Source organism: Myodes glareolus, chromosome 4, assembly GCF_982192425.1.
Source record: "Myodes glareolus chromosome 4, mMyoGla1.1, whole genome shotgun sequence".
NCBI lineage: Eukaryota > Metazoa > Chordata > Mammalia > Rodentia > Cricetidae > Myodes > Myodes glareolus.
The window spans coordinates 65,728,522-65,751,695 of record NC_142029.1 but is presented as its reverse complement, the minus strand read 5'-3'; the positions used below and the strand labels follow the sequence as shown (position 1 = coordinate 65,751,695).

Genomic DNA, 23,174 nt, shown 5'->3' with positions numbered 1-23,174 from the left:
TTGGACCACTTAACCATCCTAATCACTTCCTTTTAGTCCTTAAGACGTAACAGGTTCTGTGGCCTCCTAGCCAGCCCTGCCAACACTAAAGAAGGTGTGGGTCAGGTAACCAAGGCCTTGTCTGGTCATGACATTGTCTCCAGTGAGAAAGCCAACAGCAGGTACCCAGCGGCTGAGATGTTTCATGAAGGCAAAAAAACAAAAACAAAAACAAAACAGAGCAGACAAAACCCCCTAATGGGTAGTGTTTTTATACCGTGTCTTCCTAAGTGACTGAGGTTCTGAACCCTAGTAGAACAAGGAAGGTAGATGTTTTCTTTTAGTCTCATGAAACACATTCCTAAGGGAGTGTTGTCAAGTCAACCAGAATTGTGCTTTCCTATTAAATGTGCCCGTCTCCACCTTGGGAGGCCTGTGGGTGCTCCCAAGAGCTCCTAGCAGATGAGCTGAATTAGTGATGGTGCAGAGTTTTGCTGCTTTCTCTTCAGCTGCATCCATTGCCAGCCATCAGACTTGTACTGGCTGTTGTCAGTTAACCAGTTAATGCCAAGGCATGAAGCAGATGAGGAGCTGAGGCCTCGGCTTTTACAGGAACAGGATGGATGTGCCTCTGTGGTGCAGGCCATTTCAGTGTGACAGGTTGTGTTCCTGAGTGTAGCAGGTTCTACCTACCCCTGGAGAGTTTTCACCATCTTGTGTTGCTTGTTTATACCCAATGCACCCTTCTCTCAGTAAAGGGAGAGGTGTCTCTGTGGCTATGTAATTAATGCCTATGTAACAGAAACCGAAGCTACCATTTTGGCAAAATCAGAGAGAAATTAATGTTTTATATTTATTGTGGGAAGAGAAATGGTGGGATAAACAAAACATGAGCCCCTGATACTTTCAGACCTGTGAAGTTTCTCTCCATATCCAACGTGACCAAGCCTCAAGTACCCCTCAACTCCTAGGACTGAAAAAGACCTAGGGGTGGCCAGACTGCTCCTTAAAGGTCCCACACACGGTGATAGAGATGCAGCCCTACTCCCCTATCTCCCCACCCCCACCCTGTTATCCTCACAAGGACTCCAGCAACTTGAGGCCAGGCTCAAGTGACTAAAGTACTGTCTGCCCTGTGAGATCTGCTGTGGGAGGCTCTGCCTTCCTTAGGTCCCCTGGTCTGGCCAGAACTGTGAGGAGGTGGAGAAGGACACCCCACCTCAGTAAAAGAAAACAAGGAAAGGCCATAAACAAAGACAGACTTGTAGTTTATTTTGTATTTTTTTTTAAATAAATACACTTTACATTAAAGAAAAAGACCTTTGATTTGTAATTTCCACATTGGGGAGAAAGGGAAGGAAAAAAGACTTTCGAAAAACTGAATCACAAAGAGAAAGAGAGGGAGTGAATTTATACCCTTAAAGTTCTCTCAACTCCACAAAAACAAGGTCTACACAACTGCCTGGCTACCAAGGTAGGAGTTAGGCGTTTTCCCAGTAGTAGCAGGACATGTCTTCCATTCCCGCTCTGGCACAAAGGAAAACAAATGAACTTGACAGCGTATGAGGCAACAAAACAGGTTAAAAAAAATCATATATTATATTTATAATAAAATATTCTTAATCCTTATCAATTTAAGAAACCACGATTTTCCTCTTCATTTAAATACGTATGTAAAAATGCCTCTATATTGTTCTTTAGACATCATTTTCTTCCAAAGAAAATGAAGTGCAGGATAGGAGACTGGTGGATATAAGTTCAGACCCTCAGTTATAAATGCCTGTTGCTTTTTTTTTCTTTTTAAAGTTTTATAAAAAACTATTTCTTGTTCTTTAAGTAAAGAACATTATACAAAGAAAATATATTGTGAAATACCCAGAGACATGTTTGTTTTTCCCTTGAGGAAAGCTATGTCCGTCCTAGGAGGAGGGGACGCAAACTAGGGCCTAGTCCCTGTAGTCTTTTTTTGTGGTTGTTATTGTTTTTAGAAGGGCCCTCAGAGTCAGGGAGAGTCTAAACCAGTCCTCTGAATGCAGGGCATACAGCTCCTTAACGGACAGCCCTGGGAGACAGCAAAGGCAGGTGCTCTGAATTCATTCACTCAGTTTCTCTCGCCTGCCAAGATTCTCTTCCAAGTGGGGATGGCACATCACTCATTCAGAGATATGATGATGTCATCTTCCAAATCAGAGTTGTCCGAGCTGTCTGCTGAAAGGTAGAGAAGGGAGAGAAAATTATGTGCTAGGATTGTAGGAGACCCTGCATTCAACACACTTATGCCTGAGCAGGGTTAATTACCACTTTCCAGAAAGTAGAAAACACAGCAATTAACTCCTTGGAGCTTGGCTCCAGAGAATATGCCTGTTGCTGGCAACAATGGACACCCTTGGGACCTCTGGTCCTCTTGCCTTTCAAAAGACCTGAACCTAGAGGCCCTGCTTCCTGCCCGGGACACCCCAGAGGGATCAAGTGTCCTCAAGCCTTCACCTGGGCACTGGGCTGCAAAGGGACAGGACTGAGAGGAGCAGAGGTCTTAGCTCCAGGCTTATTGTCTCCTTATGGCAGGATCATTGGCCTTACCCCGAGGAAGCGCTAAAGAGAGGCTCACCGGCTATAGTGAGTTCTAGGCCAGCCCGAGTTAGAGTAAAACCCTGTCTTTAAAACAAAATGTTACCAGGGGAATTGAAGTAGGGGACAGGAAGAATGACATCAACAGTTCAAAGTAGCAAATACTACTATACTAGATAAACAAGTCTAGAGTCCTAATATACCACACAAAGACCATATCGATGAAATTACATTATAGATCAGACTAATAAGATTTTTTTTCTTTTTTTAGCTGTTCTTGCCATAGGAAGCAGGTGATGGTTGGATGGTGGGCATGTCCATTCTTCACTATAGTAACCTTTTTACATAAATCCTATACTTTCATGATGGATACCTTAAATGTACATGCTAATTTTTTTTTAGCAGGGAAGGTTTGGTTTGGTTTTTCAAGACAGGGTTTTCTCTGTGCAGCCCTGACTGTCCCAGAACTTGCTTTGTAGACCAGGTTGCCCTAGAACTCACAGAGATCTGTCTGCCTCTGCTTCACAAGTGCTGGGATTAAAGGCATGCACCACCACCATCTGGCACTAAAATTTATTTTTAAAAACAGGCTGAATCCCTTTCTCTAAGCCTCAGGAGCCTACAAAGACAGATGATCCTAAGACTCAATCCTTGGAATGCAGATACAGAAGAACCAATCATCCACCAACAAGGAGGAGGCCACAAGGAGCATGGAGACCAAGGGCCCCACCTTAATGTGCAGACAAGGAATTAACACTTCTAGAACGATCCATCAAGGAATGAAACTAAATGATAGGAAAGGAGCCCCTCAAAGCCAGGTGTGAGGGACATTATCTATAATCCCACATTCTGGAGAGGTCAGCCTGGCTGCAGTGAGACCATGTTCTAACCCTTCCCTCCACCAAAAGATCCTCAAAATAAAAATACATCATGCCTATCTGATAAAAGTTAAAATTAGTAAATAACTCCTAAGGCCTAGTGTTTGTTCAAGAAGCTAGGAAACGGGGCCAGTAAAGTGTCCCTGCACCGATCCTATCAACTTGAGTTCTACCCAGGAGCCTAATGGTGGAGAGAACCAGATCCACAAACTGTCCTCCTCTGACCACACACTCTAGAAAGCAGGCTCTCTCCCTACACATAATTTGAACTTTTTAAAAAAATGTATATATGGATGTTTTGCCTGTACGTATACCTGAGCAACACATGGATCTAGTGCCCGAGTAGGTTAATAGGGCATCAGATCTCCTGGTTCTGGAATAACAGATGGTTGTGAGCTGTCATGTAGGTGCTAGCAATCAAATCAGGTCCTACAAGAGCAAGTGCTCTTAACCACTGAACCATCTCTGCCAGCCCCTTAAATTTTTTTTAATAAAAAGCTGTAGAAATATTTTCATGAGGTTCCCAGGAACGTGGGCAAGCCCAAGTCCTGAAACACCTGGACTCCGGCATGTCCGTGTGGAAAAGGGTGCCCACAACACCTCTCCAAGGTACCCAAAAGAATTCTAGGGCAAGGTGAGGAAGGAAAAGTGCATGTTCCCAAATCTTCACTCTCTGTAACGTCCTTATGAAAAACAGTAAAACAAAAACAACAGCGCCGACACAAGAATGTCCTTCAAATAAAAGAGATGGCCTTGCGGGAGAGGACAAAATCAGTGTTCACAGGATCCAAATGGATACAAACATGGCCCAGCATGGCAAGGATTTGGAAAACACAATGGAGTGGTCACAGAATGAGAAGCTGACACTTGAACCTGAACAGCTAGCAGCTTCTCAGGAGGTAAAAACTCCAGAAGGAAGGCAGTGTCTACTCCCCAGAGCCACACACAGCACCTGTCTCTCCAGACTCCTGTAGACCCCTACAGAATCTCCTCCAGGGCTTGCATTATAGGTATGCCAGCAATGCCAGGCCCACTTCTCTGAGAACCTCCCTAGGAAGTCAATCCCCCCACTGCGCAAAACAAAACAAAAAAAAAAAAAAAAACACACCCAAAATTTAAGTCCGCATTACATCTAAGGACTGCTCCATAAGGATCACAGCAGCTAACGGTCAGGTGACAGGACACCTTTTATCTACCTGCCCTGGCCTTTTCTCAGCCCCAGATGTTGCAGTGACCCAATATTCACGGCCTCTGGTCAGGAGCTCCCATTCTGAATGCTGTATGCAGCCAAGGCAAACATTCCAGTGTTCTGACCTGTTGTTGCCTTACAACATCCAGGCTTGGGAGCAAGGGGTCTCCAGAAGCAAAGACACAAAGACCCTGACGACAACATGCCTCTCTCTCAAGGACTATCATTCTCTATCTGGAGCTGTATCCCTGCAGGACCCAGGGCCTATGCAAAGTCACATGGCAGCCCATAGAGTGTGGGTCTCTCTGGCTTTCACTATACCCTAAAAAGACTCCGTAAGTTCAAGAAGAGTTCCTCCAGGCAATCAGAATAAAGCTTGTAATAATAATACTTATGAGGAGTTTAGTACAATCAGTCTGCTCTACAGACAGCCACTACGAATAGCAATATCCACGATGGACAATCCATAAAGAAATACAGGACAGCCTTCAGGTGCCACCTCTGTCTCTCAACCCAGAGTCCAAGCAGAAATAGCCACACTTTGTCATGTATATGTCAATATTTACACCTAGGTTATAGTGGCAATATTATTATAACGTACAGAATTAAAACTTTCCAGATTACCTTTGCTTTGAGAGAAGAAATTTTCAGAATGACAAAAGGAGGGTATACTGTTACCAAATACAAATTGAGAGAGTTTATATTCAAATTAAGAATGGAAAACCTGAAGCTGGGTGTGGTGGCACAGCCTGTAAACCTAGCACTTGGATGATGAAAGCAAAAGGATTGGGATCTTGGGGCCAATCTTGGCCACACAGTACCACTATGTTAGGTGACTAGGACAAACTGGGGATCTGGGATGACCATGCTGCCCCACATAAAACCAGGCTTCCTTGGCTGAACCAGCACCTGGTGTCACTGTGTAGAAGCTGAGGGCAATGTGCATTAACTATGTCACTGCTGCCCAGGACGCAGCTCCCCACACACACACACACCCACTTCCAGAGAAACACTTAAATGTCAACTGTCCCTGTCAGACCCAATATAGAACTTAAAGTGTTTTTCATAACCAAAATGTATCATCTCAATACAAGCAAGCAAGGACTATGCTAAGGTATCTAGAAGGCAAGTAGTCCCCAGAAGTGGGGATGTGCACAGTTCTGTCAAAACAACAAAGTCCAAGCCCTAGAAAAAGTTGGAACATGGAACAGGCTCCTTGCCGCAAGTAACACTTAAACCCGTCTATCACCATGTGGGTGTCCCTGCTGCTCTGTCAAGACTCCTTCCATTTTTCTTTGCATTTAATGGGTAGAGGTTTAGAAACATTACAGAATAAAAAAGCCCAGATATCTTCGCTCCTCTGGTGATTAAATGCACATTAGCACATCTATGTGTCATTTACTGTTGTAAAGCATGAGCAGAAGCTGGAAGTGTCATCTGGATTGTTGGGACACGGTCACTGGTAGCGGCTCTCTGCTTTCATTCACTGCCCCCATCATGGATTAAGTACACAGCCCTGTGAATGAAGGCAGTTGTCAGGGTTAGAGTAGGGGGTAGGAAGGTTTCTCTATTTTATCTGTGATCGGAAGAAGTTTTATTTTCACTACCTGGATAATTATATTCCTCCCTTTCTATGGAGATATTGTACTGGTTAAAAACAGGGATTCAGTTCTTTAGAATATGCAATCTAGCTACCTCTTGCCATAAAGCAGACAGGTTTGAGTAAAAATGGGAAACCAATAATACTGTAGCCCTTAGTAATACTACAGCTTTGTTGAGCCCCTCCTTCAAAAATAGTTTTTGATTAATTCTGTCTGGAAATGTTTTTCAATCTTGTGTTTTGCTAAAGTATTTTTTATTTAAAAACAAATGAAGTAACTCTTTCTTACATATGGACTGACCCCGCCTCCTGCATCATTAACTGCTGTCATTAACTGAAGGGAGGGATAATTTCTAAGACCTCACTATTGGTATTTTGCTAAAATGTCTCTGGATCCTTCTTACCTGGCTCTCACTCAGGTCACGGTCGGGAGCTAACCCACAGAATCATCTCAACCTTTAAATATGATAAACAGCAGATAACCCCCCCCCCCAAGAACTTCCTCAAATAACTCCTAAGAGCGCTTGCTGAAAGATCTCTGCTAAGGCAATCAGCTGTCTGCCTTAAGTGCCACCAGCACAAGAGAGAGAGAGATCTATGCCAAAGAAAATGGACTTCCATCAGCAGTGAAGGCACCGCACACATGACAGGGCTATCTTATTTGTATGCTTTTAAATCTGCCACCCATCTCTTCTACCAGGAAACATGATCATAAACATAAGGCCCTCTGAGGAAGAAGCTTGGCATTTGCTTGGCCTGGGCCATCACAACACTTCTGTCACGAGAGTAAGTGATGTGTGTGTTCTTGCTGCTCGGCACAGTAACACCATGTGGCTGCAGAGCATTTGAAAATGAGAAGCTAATTTTTATTTTAATTAAATGTGAACATCCCTCTGTGATTAGTGCCTAGCATTATTAGACACAATACCTATCACGCCTGTGAGAATGGTGGGTATGTTAGCTAACGGAGACAGGGATCACTCCTCACTCAGGCAGGGCAGCAATACAAAGAACCAGGACCACAGCTGGCAGAAGTCTGCCAGCAGTGGCACTTTCAGCAAAACTGAGGTATGTCAGAATGCAGTGGTGGCGTTTGCCCAGTCTTAAAGCTGCTGGTTGGTTTATTCGGGATTCATTAGCAATGGCAGAAGACAGTTTCAGAAATCCACTAGTGGGAAATCACTACACAAGCTAGAGCTTGTTCTTCAAACTTTGGAACAAGAAGTGGGGGAGGCATGAACGAAACAGATGCACTTGTACCTCAGTCTTTAAGGGGACTAGAACAAAAGAAGACTGGAAAGGACTCTCCCACAAAAGGCCCTTAGTTTGTATGCAACAGTCGCAAAGGCACAGCAGCCTGGGAGGAACTGCTTCTCACTGATTTCAGCCTGAGCCTCGACTGACAGCTATGCTTTGGCCTTCCTAAGGCCAATCAATCCTTTAAAGAAGGAATTCAAAAGCTATAAGCTCATCCCTATTTTGTAAGTAAGTTTTATTAGAACACAGTCATAAACATACGTTTGGCCTGTGACTGCTTTCTCATTATTACAGCAGAGCTGAGTGTCTTATAGAGACATAAGACCCAGGAAGCAAAAAAAGCAATGAGTTTGCTCTGACAGAAAAAGTTTACATGCCTTTGGTTAAAAGGAAAGAGGTGGGAGCCAGCTGAAATGATGTACAAAGTCTAACAGGAGAACAGGGGTTACTGACACCATACTGCTGCTCCTCAAGGGACCAGACTGCTGAATCAGCAGAACCCAAGCACAGCTATCTTCTGGTCTGGGTTGATACAAGGAGGACCTGGCTCACTCATCCCAAACTCTGCCCTATACTTACTGTCGCCCAGGATCAGTTCCACTTCCTCATCTGCATCAGAGTCTTCATCTTCCCCCTCCTCTCCCTCCTCTAGAAGGTTTGCTAACTCCTCATCCGAGGGAGAGAAGTCGTTGTCTCCATCCTCTCCTGCATTCTCATTGTTGTCATCCTCCTCCAGTTCTGCCTCCAGCAACTGGTCAGTGTCAAGTTCATCTAAATCATCGGTGTCGTCATCATCTTCATCATCATCCTCTTCCTCCTGCTCTTCCTCTTCCTGGTGAGAGAGCATCAAGTCCGTAAGGACAAACACAAAGGCTTAAACCCATATGGGCCATGTGGTGATTCCTATCCTAGGAAATACAGGGTGTACAGAGGAATAAACTGTTATCCATGACTACTGGGACAGGCACACAAGTTCAAGACATTTGAAAGCCCCCTCAGCAAGAATTACAGGTCCCTCCACAAGGTAATACTGGTCATATAGCCGTTATGCAAAGAAATAGAAAACCTGCCTCTCATGTGTCTAAAACTACCAATAACCTTCAAAGACCGGAGGGATTCTTCTGCCTCCTCCATCAACTAAAGTGAGGGAACTTAACTCAGACACTGGAACAAAAGATTTGCACGGAAATCTGAAGTCCCATGTTCTAGTGAACAAAGAACACAGCTGCTGCACTGCCCGCTCCTATAGCCCTGCACTCATGTATTCCGTCCCACATAACAGGAGAGCCCTTGCAGAGCTATTAAGCACTCAATGTGAACATTTCAACAAATGAGGCACACAAGACAGAGTATATAAATAACTACTCTTTCCTGTTACAAAGCAATAAATCAATCAATAAATAATGTGCCGAGAAACAGTGAAATATTTTCTCTAGGTATCCCGCTGCTCACATAAAAAATAAGCACACTGTTGACAAGGCCCTGGGTTCAAAAAAAAAACAAACAACCCACAGCTATGATATAAGCCAGACTTGTTAACAAGCAGCTCTGCTTCTAGACCTGATCATTTGGAACAACCATTAAAGACTTTTTAACACACATAGATGTGTGTGTCTGTGTGTTCTTTGCTGTCAGTACAGGTGGGCACACATGCAACAGTACACATGTGGAGGTCAGAAAAACCACTTCCAGTGTTGATCCCCTCTTTCATCTTGTTTTTAAGTCAGGATCTCTTGTTCTTCAGCCACAGTATCTAGCATGGTCTGCAAGTTTTTGGGGATTCTCCTGTCTCACCTCACTATCACTATAGAAGTTTTTGGGATTACAACTGCTTGCTACCATAACCAGTTTTGTGTGGGTTCTGGGGGTTCAAGCTCAGGTTCATGCTTGTGTGGCAAGCACATTACTCATTCAGCTATTTCCCAACCCATAGAGACTCCCTGATAAGCTGCTGGATGTAGTGTGTGTGCACGCGTGTGTGAGACACATGCTGTGTCACAGGTCGGTATGCCCAGCTTACCAGTCTAAAATTCAAATTTGAAACCTGGATCATGGAGCAAAGGCTCACAGACCTGTGCTGAAACCCAAAAGCAGAGTCTAAGGAAGCAACATTTAGAGTCAAAGACCTCAGACAGCAGAGCCCCTCTCTTGTCTATGTACTGGATCTCATGTAAAGTGTTGGCCATTGTTGTTCTAAATCTTTACTGAGGATTTAAGACAGTTTAGAGGAACTGAGAACGAGGCCATTTTAAAGGCTACTAATAAGTTTTAGAACAAAATGAAGTAAACTCTTTTCTCTCTGAATTCATCTCAAGTCAATTTCATGATGCTCTAAAGTTCCAATGTTTCCTGACAGATCAAAGGCAAAAACTCCCTCCTCTGGCCTCTGACCCTAAATGTGACTTTGGCAAGCTTCCTGCTGTGGACCTGAATCCACCTTGAAAGCCTGCTCCCACAGAAGTGTTTTCACATCCCTGCCTCAGATACCTTCACACTTCCTCCACTGCTGCTCACTTCTGCAAAGAGACTGAGCTCCCCACACCTAACAATTTCTCATTAGTACTCAGGTTCCACGTGCCTTCTGCCTATCTACTGCTAAAGAGGAAATAAAGCCGTCTCTGCCCTGACACTCAGCTGCCACTACACCACTTGAAGCTTAGTATTCACCTCACAGAGGGACAACTGACTTCTGCCTGTGCCACTCCACAGTACAGTGTCTCTGGAATGAGGCTGCCTCCACTAAGCTCAAACTCTGTTAGCATGAAGATCAACTGTGGGGTGGTTTTTTAAGTGGTATTTTATTTGTTTTTGGTTTTTTGAGACAGGGTCTCATTATGTAGCCCTGGCAGTCCTGGAACTTACTATGTAAACTAGCCTGACCTTAAACTCACAAAGGTCTGCCTGCTTCTGTCTCTCCGATGCTGGAATTAATGCACCACCATACCTGCCTAATTTAAGTGTTTTGTGTACATCTGTTTGTTTCCTTTGTTTAATGTATGTGTAATGTATCTAAGCTTTTGGTAAGTGCTTAATGTACATACAATGTTCAGTGAGTGAGTTTGTTGTTCTTTTGATAAGCACAGATCACTCCGTGCAGAGTATCAAAACCTAAATAGTCATCATCAAGCTCCTCTGTAGTAAATGTCACCATTAACGTTGGCATTTAAATTGGCAGTAAATGTCACCAGCCATTGTTAGCTTCTAAACTGTATTATTAGCCTGATCCTTGGTTTTTTCCCCTAAGCATATTGTTTTTATTATTTCTGTCTCACAATAAAGAAATTAAAAACTCATATAGTTTTACAACCAAACTCTGGCTGCTTCTAACAGCCTTCGTCTATCTTCTCTCAGTTACAGGTCAAAATCTGAAATTTACTTAAAATTCTCTCGCTTCCTTGGCTCTACTTCTAGTTGACTTATTTCTCAAAAACTGGGGTCTCCAACACCTCCCCCTCCCCACGTACTGCCCTCAACTACTGCACCATCCTGCTACCCATTGGGCTCCAGCTCTGTATGGTCTATTCCCTTTCAGAAGCTAAATATCCCAAAGGCTCTGCGACATATCCTACAATGGAGAGTGGCAAAAACCAGCAATGGCCATTTACTGCAAATCTATCAAATGCCAAATTCTCTGAATCTCAATTTCTTATTAAATGAAGTGCTCAGATTAAATCAGGTCTACCTCTCATGTGTGACCATCAGAATCATCTGACAAATGATTTTGCAACTGCCCAACCTCCAGCAAGGATGCAGAATGGTAAGTCAGTTTTTCTGCTGTTTTTTGAGGCAGGGTCTCACTATGTAGCCCTGGCTGAGCTGGAAGTCACTATAGTAGACAAAGTTGGCTTCAGTGGAACTCAAGAGATCCAACTGAGTGCGGGGACTAAAGGCATGTATCGCCACATTCGGTAAGGAGATTTTAGTAGACGAAGTTTACACAAGTAGAATTGTAATGTGATCCCTAATTAAGAACCATGTAAAGATGCCAGCTAAAGGAGTCACAGCTCTCAAGCTCCACTTTTCTGTCCACCTCACCTTCCCAAGGACAGAATCATGGAAGTGAATCTAGGCAATTCCATTAGCCACCTATGTTATACACCAAACTGCCTGGTTCTTCAGGATTTGTGCAAAATTTTCACATGTATACGTAACTTGTTTAGTGTGTAGCATTTGTTCATAGATAATTCAAAAATTCTTTCTGAATATCTGTTTTTCAAGAGAAATGGCTTTTAGCCTTTATTTTCTTCCAAAATAAATCAGTCAGAAAATCAAATTTCTGGCCATCCTTTAAGAACAGTTAATCTAAAAACAAGAATAGTTTTAAAGATGTAATGAATTCAGATGCATTCCTGCTGTCCAACACTTAATGTGTCATATCTACGTACCTCACACTTCTACTTCTTTAGCACCTAAAAGACTACAGGTTTTTTCAGTGTCAACTACATGGTCTTTCCTTACAAACAGAATTTAACTCAAGTATATTTTTTTTTCTTTTTAAGGAAAAAAAAAAGACCCTTTCAGGAGTAACTAATTCAACTCTGGCCAGGCGTACAGGTGGTGGGGACTAACCATCCGCTGCTGGGCAGTGGAGAACACACAGGAAGCACAGTACACAGTGTGTCCCGGAGTCAAACAGTGGAAAAAAGAAAACATATTCCCTTGTTCAGAGTGCTCCTTAAAAACTTAAGGTTAACAGTAATTAACTCAACTACTGACTTTTCAAAATCTAGGAATAATGAGCAATTATTAATCTTTGGCCTCATAATTTTCCTAAAAAGCCAGCAACAAAGTTGACTAAATTTTTTAAATACAGACATCAAGCTTTGAATGAATAGTACTAACTCTAGCAGGCTCAACGCTGCTATCAGAGTAGCTTCCTCAGTACCAGCTATGCAAGGTTAAAGCATCTGTACATTTCATTCATCAACATTATGTACAAATTCATCTCTTTCTATTAAATATTCACACTTATTTAAGTCTAAGGGTAAAGGGCAACTTTTTCATTCACATATTACTTGTATATATGAGTCTGTGAGAGTCTGTTCTCTCCTTCTGCCACATGGTTTTGGGGATTGAATTCAGGTCATCATTCATCTCCCAATAACTACCATCTTATATAACAGGTACTTTATGGAAGACTATTTTAGTAAATGGCAACTGATGACTCATTACCCTGAGCTTGTTTTGCTAAGGTGAAAAGGCAAATTCAAAGGTGTTGGTCACAGGTGCTTGCATTCCTAAGCCACATGACACACCCAAACCATCTGAGAAGACCAAAGAGCAGGTAGCAAGCCCAGGACAAAATTTTGAATAGCAAATAATTCATATGAAAATGAAAAGTCTAGTTTTAAAAATCAGGTGAAGCATATAAACCAAAGTGTGCATTTAAAAAATTCAAGGAGGCATAAAAAAAGTAAGTGAGGAGAGATCCAATAGGAACAGTAAATGTATCAGACTATCACAAGAGTCTAGAAATAATGTGAACCAACACAATAATATTACACTTAGGATACTATCCCATCCCAAACATCTCTACATCAAAGCATTCATTCAGTAATGGATGTCTTTCAAATTTGGAATACAGAAAGTGGTGGATAACTGGAGTGTGGGAGTCATGTGGAATGAAAATTAACCTAGATCCTGAGAAATCTGAAAGTAGTACTAACTTACCCCTGACACACACCTATGCATCGACAACAAAGTCCCTTCCAAGCTAGAAAACTTTTGCACTCTTCTATACACTAGGTACCAGAGGTACTTGCTAGGGTCCACCTAACTACTGGACACTCGCATCCCTGCAGAGATAGCCTCTATTTTCCTTCAGAATCAGAAACTCAGAAGCCCTGAGACAAATCGGGCAGTGGTGGCATATGCCTTTAACCCTAGCACTCAGAAGGCAGAGGCAGGTTGATCTCTAGGAGTCTGAGGCCAGCCTGGTCTACAAGAACTAGTTCTAGGACAGCTGGGCTACATACAGAAACCCTGTCTCAAAGAAAGTCTGAGATAGACCTAATAGATGGTTTTAATGACTAAACCCATAGGGGAATAAGAAAGTCTATGAATACCTACACCATTGCTATGTACAGATAAATGGTTTGACAACTGCACCTTCTCTATTTACTCACCAAGAATAAAATATTAATAATTCATTCACTCAACTGCTTTTGGAGGCAGGGTCACAATATACAACCAAGCCAGTCTCAAACACAACTGTCCTGCAACAACCTCCCAAGTGCCAGAATTACAAGCAAGAACCATCATTCCCTGCCACTAAATCTCATTTTATTTCATGACAGGCAGCATGAAAAGTATAGTGTCTAAAGCAACAAACTGAAGCAGGAATAAAAGAATGGCACTATTAAGAAACCTGCATTGCCAGATGGTGGTGGCGCACACCTTTAATCCCAGCACTCAGGAGGCAGAGACCAGTGGATCTTATAGAGAACCCCTGTCTTAAAAAACCAAAAGAAAAAAATAAAAGGAAATTTGCACTAAGCCAGCAAGATAGCTCAGTAATTGAAGACACTGTCCACACACGCCTAAAGACCTGAGTTCAACCCCCAGAACCTAGATAAAGGTGGAAGGAAAGAACCATTCCACAAAGTTGTTTTCTGACCTCCATATATACCCTGTGGCACACATATACCCATATATACTATACCTGTCTCTCTCTCTCTCAATACACACATACTAATAATAAATGATTTTTATAAGTTAAGAAAACTTTTCAAGAAACTGAACACAGTAGCTGTGGTCAGGAATAGATATGCTGGAACCTTGCTGTTAAGCCACAGCCACATAGAGATACAGATTAATAAAAATGGGTTAAATTAAGGTATAAGAGCTAACCAATAAAGCTAGAGCTAATAAGCCAAACAATGATTTACTTAATACAGTTTCTGTGTGGTTATTTCTGGGCTGAGCAGCTGGGAACGAACAAGCAGCCTCCTACAACAGTAGCTCATACCTATACTAAATTACTGGCACTGGGATAGAGCCAGGAGAATCAGTCATCCTTGACTTATATGTCAAGTTCAAGGCCAAAAGAAGGGAAGGAAGAAAAAAGGAAGCAACTTATCAGGCCTGGTAGTGAATGCTTATAATTCTGGGACTCTGAAGGGAAAGTGGAAGAAAAAGTAAGAGGTCAAGGCCATCCCTGGCTAGTCAATTTGGTACCAGTCTGAGCTATATAAGATCCTGCCTAAAATCTAACGTCAAAATACAAATAAATGAATAAATATTGAAAGAAAAAGTGAAACCCACTCAAACCAAACCAAGACATGATAGCTTATACCTATATCTTAGTATTCAGGAGTTTGCCAAAGAACTGTAACAGGTTAAAAGCCAGCTTGAGTTACAGAGACTCTATCTCAAAATTAAGAAAAAGTAAACATACACACACAAGAAAAAAAAAAAAGAAAGAAAAACACCAGGTATACACAAGTCTTCAACTCCAGCAGTTAAGGCAGAGGCAGGTATATCTCTGTGAGTTCAAGGCTATCCTAGTCAACATAGTAAGTTCTAAGCTGGCCAAGGCTACAGAGAAAGACCCTATCTCAAAAAGAAGAAGAAAGAAAAAGAAGGAAGAAGGAAAAAGGAAAGTGATCCGGCTGTGTTCTGAAGAAAGAGCAGCAGCGTATATAAATCAGAACACAGCACTCAAGAAAATACTATTCGCCTGTGTGACAGAGGAAAGGGGAGTCAGAACTGACACTCGGCCCTCCCTAGGAAAACATCCGACAAAAAAAAAAAAAAAAGCCTCAGGGTCAAGCTGCTGCTAGATCCTGATGATGACTGTTCCCAGTGATCTCAGCCCTACACTTCACAAGCACCCCTTTTCTTACTCCATTCAAAAACTCCTGAGGACTATGAGGACTACCAATCACCCCTGAGCATGCTGGAGTATACAACACCCAAACCAGTAGAAACGAAGAACGCACAAATGGAGTTCTAGAAGTGTGTTTTAAATTTCTCAACCTAGTGTATCTCACTCAGGTGTCCTGCATCATCCTTCAAGTTCAGACAGTATTCAAAAATAGACTGAGTTAGGGCACAGCTCAGTGGGGTCAAATACGCATATGATGCGCGAACTATATAGCCTAACAGTAATATACAGATCTGCATTTCAAAGCAGCACAACAAAATGCCTTTGCTTAGTCAGAACTAAAGTCTGCTAGAGAAAAATGAGTCCTTAGCCCACTGCACTAAGAAAACTCTCAGGTTTTGTTTTTATTTGTTTTGTAAATTTTCTTCCGGGTTTGGTTTTGTTGGTTTTTATTATTGTTTTAACAAGATATGGGCAACTTGGTTAGATCCTATGTCAAGCTTAAGGTGGAGGGTTAGGATGTACTTATCATATAAAAGGCCCAGTGTTCAATCAATCTCTAGTACCACCTTCCAAACAGCACGCACAAAAGGGAATGAAGGAGAAAGAAGAAAAAAAACTGACTTAAGAATATTCTTTTAAAAGTTAAGTCCATGCTATTCGGAATGGACACTAAAAAAAAAAAAAACACAAAAAAACAACCAAAAAAAAAAAAAAAAAAACCCTGACCAGAGACTGATGATCGAAACAGGAGAGTGATGAGGGCAAGAGCTCCAGTAATAGAGAGGGCACAGTCCTTCTCTTCCTGTGGCTTATCTCATCCAGGGGACTGAAAAGTCCCAGAGGACCAAAACTAAAAGTAAGAAATTAACTCAAGATCTGGAAAACTGTTATTTTACTGACTCTCATCTGCAGAGAGAGGAAGTCAAACACTAGTCCTTCAACTTCAACTCCGTATCAACTCAGTGGCAAATACTGTAAAAGATAGGACAAAGGAGGTAGACTAAAGGCTACTCTTGTAAAAAGAAGGCTGTGAACCCAGCAATCAGGAAAATCTGTTGATGCTCTCGAGTTTTGAGATGCTCTTCAGAACAGAAACCAATACAAATGTCTACAACATATATCCCCACCTCAGGAGAAGGTAAAGAAAGGTAAGACTGTAGGATATAACAAGACCTATTTGTATTGTATTTATGTTTAAACTTCTCCAAACCATCAAAATGATCTTTACGTATTCACTCCACCTACTCTCACGATCACTGTCTCCAGCAGGAGTACCGCCTAACCACATTGGCACTTGGCTATGAGAGGTGCTTGTCTCTTGTATTGCCCTACTTACAGAAGGGGTAGGGTGCATACCACCATGCACAAGAGGTCAGAGGACAACTTAGAAAAATTGGTTTTCTTCCACCACATGAACCCAGGAAATTGAATTCAGATCATCAGGCTTGGCAACAGGCAGTTTAAACCAATAAGCCATATCACTGGCCCTATGGAAGCTGCTTACTTTGAAGCCCAAAATGAACACTATAACAAGCATGAAAGTAAAATCAGAGACCGCTAGGCTGTACATTGTAAATGAAACACAGTCATTAGGTAAGAGGTTATGTTGCTGTTGTTCTGATTTAAGACTGGTGCTTTTGGAGACATGATCTCACCAGGTAGCTCAGGTTGGCCTTGAATTCAATCCTTCTGCTTGAGTATTGAGATACCAGGTAGACAATACCACCCTTTATTTGCTTGTTTAAAAACCCTGTACTAATGACAGAGTAGCTTCCTATCCCCTTTTTGTTTTAAAAGTTTTCAGTAAAGATGAGTGTTTTAATTCATCCATTCAAATTAAAAAATGTTTTATAATAACAAAATTGCATTCTCTGTAAGTTTCAGACACATTAACAGGTCTTCCAAATATGGCAACATGTAAAAGATTTATCTTAAAATCCCCTCCAACAAAAAACAGAGCATGTACTCCTCAAAGCTTCAACAGAAATTTCGAAGATCACTGACCTGGTCCTCCTCTTCATCCTCATCCTCTGCCAATCGTTGCCTGCCCACTTCATAAAGCCTGCATACTGTGTCCATGTTCAGGGCATCCATACTGCCTTGATTCTGGAATGGAAAAACCATTCTAAAATAAGCAATGAGTCAGAGAGCCACTCTCCATACCACAGGTGACAGGTGTCCTTTTCCTTGACCTTGTAACTATCAAAGCTTCCAATATCTACAATTATTTGGCAGACTCTGAAAATGGTATACCTAGGACAGAGTGGGAAAGAGATGGGATGGGAAAGCTTAGGCAGTGGTAGCTGTGAGCACAGGAGGAGCCACTACCCTGGAACAGGCTTATCTTACTCTGTGAGACACAAAGACTCCTCTAAGAAAGGAAGGACAGTTTGAGTCCAGAAGCTAGGAATTTATAACGGTTTTTTGTCACTGTTTCTCTTAGATGGTACATCTCCCAAGTCCTATTAATTGAGTACATTATCAGTAATATACCATCAAGAATTTTACTTTCTTGCCAGGTGGTGGTTGGGCACGCCTTTAATCCCAGCACTTGGGAGGCAGAGGCAGGTGGGTCTCTGTGAGTTTGAGGCCTGCCTGGTCTAAAGAAAAAAAAAAAAGAATACTACTTTCTTTAGGATGCAGCTGAGGTCAAATAAGATGCCTGAATATAACTTGGAAATTATCTTAAACACCGTAACAATAGAAAAGAGTCTCTGTGAGCCTCGCTTACCTCAATGACAGCAAGATAGCAATCTTTGGTGTCCGTACACAGGTCAAAGATATTCCGTTTCACATCAATAGTTGCTGAAAAATAGAATGAGACTGAAACTTAAATTACTGCTGTGGCATTTAAAAAAACCTTTTTGTTCCCAGGAAGTAATTAAAGGCTAATACTTAGGACTAAATGGATGGCTTAGTGGAGTGCATCCTTGCAGAGAACCCAAATTCAAACCTCAGCATCCATGTTAGATGGTTCACAACCACCCATAACTAACTCCAGGGGATCTGATGACTCTGGCCACTATGGGCACCTGCACTCACATGCACATACCTGCACAAAGACACACACACACACACACACACACACACACACACACACACACACACACACAAATATTTAAAGGTCAATATTCATAGATATTTCTATAATTTTTGTACTTGTCAATAAAAAGCCCTCCTGGAAAATGATTTTTAAGGAAAGATACCAAGACAGAAAGGAAACAATGATCAAACGGCTGCCCTTTCAAGTTTACCTATAGGCTTATAATCAGTTGCATTAAATGTTCGGAAGGACGACCCAAAGGGGCTTTTCATCCTCTCTTCCAATAAGTCATCTTCATCATCTGCCTGCAGCATTGCTGATTGAGGGGAGGGAGAATAAACAAACATTAAGAATCAGAGACACTACTGAACCACAAGTGCAGAAAATTACAAAGATCAACCAAGAATTTAGTGAGTATAATTGCAAAGAAACTTATTCTACATTTACTTAGTTCTTCTCCAGGAGTCCTCATTCCATATCCAACCCACTGCAGCAAATAATACTCTCAATCCATCAGTAAGTATTGAGGCTGAAGTTTTATAATATCCCAAGAAAACAAATAGAATGGCTTTTAATTTAACATTATGGAAATTTCTGCATAGTTCTTCTTTCTTTGTTGTTGCTGTTTGTTTTTTGAGACATGGTTTCTCTGTGAAGTCCTAGCTGTCCTGAAACTCACTTTGTAGACCAGGCTTGCCTGGAACTGCCACCTGAGTGCTGGGATTAAAGATGTGGGCCACCATGCAGAGCTCACATATTTCTTTACCTATACAAATTTATTATCTTCAAAATTAGTTGTCTTTTATCCTAATCAACAAATTTTTCATCTTCTCTTTTGTTACCATTTGTTCTATTTCTTTTAACTTTTAATTTTCAATTGATTATCAAAAGTGAAAAGTATTTCTAAAATTATACCAAATGATGTGAGAGTGTACAGTATGAGAAAGAGGAGAAGTAAGAGGCTTATTACCTCCATACATCACTGTCCCAGTGTGGTTAAACACCACACGACATTGATCCAGAGCAGGAACAGTATGTAAAAGATGGAAAGTTCGAAGGTCCCACTATGAGGAGTCTGGTTAAGGGAAACTATTTTATACAAAATTTGAGTGATCTTATATTACTAGAATAGGACTGAATCATGCTTAGCAAGCACTCTGCCAACTAAGCTGCATCCTAGTCCAAAGGTTCTTCTCTAACCTGATGTAATCTCTGAAGTATCACTTCTTCCAATTAAATGTGAAGTACTGAGATTTCAATGCCAACACATATTTCTGACTGATAGTCCTGCAAATAATCCCATATACATAAACTACATCAATTCCCTTCCTCCCAAAAGTAACAATTCGTTCACCCCTTTTCATGTCTAGCAACTGATTTCTACAAAGCAAAAGTAAAATAGCCCAAAATAGTTCTGTATAACAAATCAGGTGACAAATGGAAAGACATACAATCTCTTGTAAGGATACAATCTCTGTATTGATGATGACCTCCAGCCCATTTGGATGGAAAACACCACTGATATTCATGTTGAACTTGTCAAACTTGTGGATGGCCTGTGCAGAGCGGACATCCCAGAGCACGCCATCATTTAAGACAAGATCATCTGTAGGATTAAAGGTGGCACAATTCCTCTTGTAGTTGTTGGCAAGATCTGGGTTAAACAGAGTCAACAGCTTGTTGCCAGTCTGAATATCATAAATCTTTAGAGAAGAAGGGGCGGGAAGAGAAAAATCAGACCAATCTACGCAGTGACAGGTTTAAAGAGAGACTGTGAAGCGCCTCTCCATGTTTCCAAACCCCAATTACAAAGGCCCTGACACTGTTTGTCTGAAATGCTCGAAAGCACACCCTGAGCAAAGGCAAAGCACACCAGCTGTCATCTAAGCTTTGAAAAATCCCTTTCCCACAAGAAAGTGAGAAGTCAATCAAATTAAGGATATAAGATAACAAAAAAACTTTTCTTCAGTTTTGAAGAAACAGAAAATGTTTCCAAAGTTAAACTTGAGAAGTTGTCATCAAAGATCAATGACTAACCATAAATACTACCCAAAACTACTGGTGAAATACTTCAAGGTTTTTTTGGGTTTTTTTTTTTTTTGTTATTGTTTTTTCTTAAAATTTCAAGAGTATATTTTAGCTCCATCACACTAAAAAGTTCTAAAGTCTACGATTTGCAACCAATGCACAGACGAGATCTTTCAATCAACTAAGACACTGTAGTATTTTTTTAAGTGAACTGTTCAATACTTTTCGCATACTGAACATGCCCATTCAGAAGCAGAAATCACATATACATGCACATATATAGAAACATACATACAACCCACATACCCCTCAAACACTAGAGTTACTTGTTTTCTACAAGTTTCCCTGGTAGTCCCTTCCAGCACCTTCTCACAATTAAGTAAACACACCCCAATTCCTCTTCCATTGATTAATTTTGCCTGGCTTTGACCCTTAAACAACTTATAGAACATAAAACATACTTCCTGACTGCAGTTGATGTGTGCTGCCTTTTTATTCATTTTTACTTTATTACTACTGTTTTTTGAGGCAGGGTCTCATTATAGAGCCCTGGCTGGCCTGGAACATGTCACGTATTTTATATATTTATTGAGCTCTACACTTCTCTCTGCTTCCCTCCCTGCCTCTCCCCTCCTCTTTAACCATAGCCCGAGGTCCCCATGCTCCCAATTTACTCAAGAGATCGTGTCTTTTTCTACTTCCCAACACTGTAATATTTCCAGTTTTAAAAACATCTTCCTCAGCCTGTGGTGGTGGCACACACCTTTAATTCCAGCACTAAGGAGGCAGAGACAGGTTGATCCCTGTGAGTTCGAGGCCAGCCTGATCTACAGAGTGAGTTCCAGGACAGACTCCAAAGCTACAGAGAAACCCTGTCTCCCCACCCCACCCCCCAAAAAATGAACAAACAAACAAACAAACAAACAAAAAAGATCCTCCTCTGACACCATAATAACAAGCCCAGATCATGGACAAGACACCCATCCTGCTCTCTTCAAATCAGGAAAGTGGGAGGAAAGAGTCTTGGCTCTAAACTTTAGTAAGACATAACCCAAATGTATTACATGAATCCTGACTAGGTCTTGGTTTAAAAACAAAAGCCCATATAAAGCAAAAGATAACCAAGCTATAATTCACAGCCCAAGGAGCTAGGTAACAAAAAGGACCCTAAGAGGGACACATGAATATCCCTGGGAAGGGGAAATAGATGAGAGCTCCAGGGTAAATGGATGTTGGGGTAAACTGGGGTGGGGAGGGGGAGAGAAGAGGAGAGGGAAAAATGAGGGATCAGGTTAGTCAAGTGGGGCGTGGGATGGAGGGGGAGAGTAATGAAAGAGATATCTTGATAGAGAGGGCCATTTTGGGGTTAAGGAGAAAACTGGTGCCAGGAAAACTCCGAGGAATCTACAAGGATGACCCCAGCTAAGACTCCTAGCAATAGTGGAGAGAGTGCCTGAACAGACCTTCTCCTATAATCTGATTGGTGACTACCCTAATTGTCAACAGAGAGCCTTCATTCAGAAACTGATGGAAGTAGATGGACTAGCTCCTGGAGTACAGTTGACAAGAGGGAGGAGGGATTAAGGATTATATGAGTAAGGGGGGGCAGGGTGTCAAGATCACAACAGGGAAACCCAGAGACAGCTGACCCAAGCTGGGGGAAGCTGACAGACTCTAGACCAGCAGTTAGGGAGCCTGCATGGGACTGACCTAGGCCCTCTGCATGTGGCTGACAATTGGGTAACTTGGTCTGTTTGCATGACCCTTAGCAGTGGGATCAGGACCTGACCCTGGTGCATGAGCCTATTCTCCATGCAGGAATGCCTCGCCCAGCCTTGATGCAGGGGGAGGAGCTTGGTTCTGCCTCACCGTGATATGACCTGCTTTGTTGACTCCTTTAGGAGACCTGCCCCTTTCTGAACAGAGGAGTGGATGGGAGGATAGATGAAAAGTGAAAGAAGGGAATGGGAAGAGTGGCAGTAGGGGAAACTCCGGTTGAAATGTAAAATAAATGAAAAAAATTAATGAAAAACCTGCTTACTCCAAAATTAAAAAAATAAATAAAATAAATACAAAACCATTTGAAAACAAGTTCATCAAGGACGATTAAGAAAACTGAGTGTGAACGGAATAGTAGCTATGTGGGAATTATTTTAAAATTTATTATACAATAAAGCATCTTTACTGTTAGAAGATAAATATAAAAGATAAAAATTTCATAATGTCTATAACCCCCTTTCAAATGATTTTTAAAAAAGTAATTTACACTGCAAAATAATAAAATGACCAATCCAGGCAACGAACATATGTATTTTTTTGCTGTTTTACAATTTTCCATATACTTTTATGTTTCCAAAGGGAGAAATCCTCTGTGATTTACTGCCTTATAACCTCCCCAATCTCCTAGTTCTCCAGTTACCTGCATGACAGTCACACTTCCTTCAGGGTTCTACTTAAACACCATCCTGTCTTGCTCTGTAACACTTAACTCATTTATTTTATTTACTGTCTCTCCAACAAGGCTCCCTAAAGACAGAGGTTATATTTCATCTAACATGTGGTAAGAAATCAATAAACATCTGTTCTTAGCTGGGTGTGGTTAGCCAACACCTATAATCCTACAACTCAGTAGGCTGAGGCAGAAGGATTCTAAATTCAAGACTAGGCAAGTCTACATAAAGAAATGCTCTATTGAGAAAAAAAAAAGGAAGAAAGAAAGAGAGAGGGAGGGAGGGAGGAAAGGAGGGAGGGAGGGAGGGAGGGAGGGAGGGAGGGAGGGAGGGAGGGAGGGAAAAAGGACAGAC

The 23,174-nt window shown here is 41.6% G+C and overlaps 1 protein-coding gene across 5 annotated transcripts in view; it reads right to left on the bottom strand.

Moving 5' to 3' along the window:
• Positions 1-1,228: 1,228 nt before the first annotated feature.
• Dcaf1 (DDB1 and CUL4 associated factor 1) overlaps positions 1,229-23,174 on the bottom strand; it is a 76,109-nt gene continuing 54,163 nt past the window's right edge. For 2 of the 5 annotated variants that reach the window (XM_048417182.3, XM_048417184.3), the window contains exons 18-24: positions 19,812-20,045; positions 19,313-19,406; positions 18,554-18,658; positions 18,031-18,104; positions 17,304-17,405; positions 8,051-8,303; positions 1,229-2,187 (exon numbers count right to left, since the gene is read on the bottom strand). In XM_048417182.3, the coding sequence (XP_048273139.2) occupies positions 2,129-2,187; positions 8,051-8,303; positions 17,304-17,405; positions 18,031-18,104; positions 18,554-18,658; positions 19,313-19,406; positions 19,812-20,045 (921 nt within the window). In that variant the 3' untranslated portion in view covers positions 1,229-2,128. Of the gene's footprint in view, positions 2,188-6,016; positions 6,131-8,050; positions 8,304-17,303; positions 17,406-18,030; positions 18,105-18,553; positions 18,659-19,312; positions 19,407-19,811; positions 20,046-23,174 lie in introns of all 5 variants that reach the window. The other 3 variants (XR_007228331.3, XR_007228332.3, XM_048417183.3) reach the window with 3 other exon arrangements.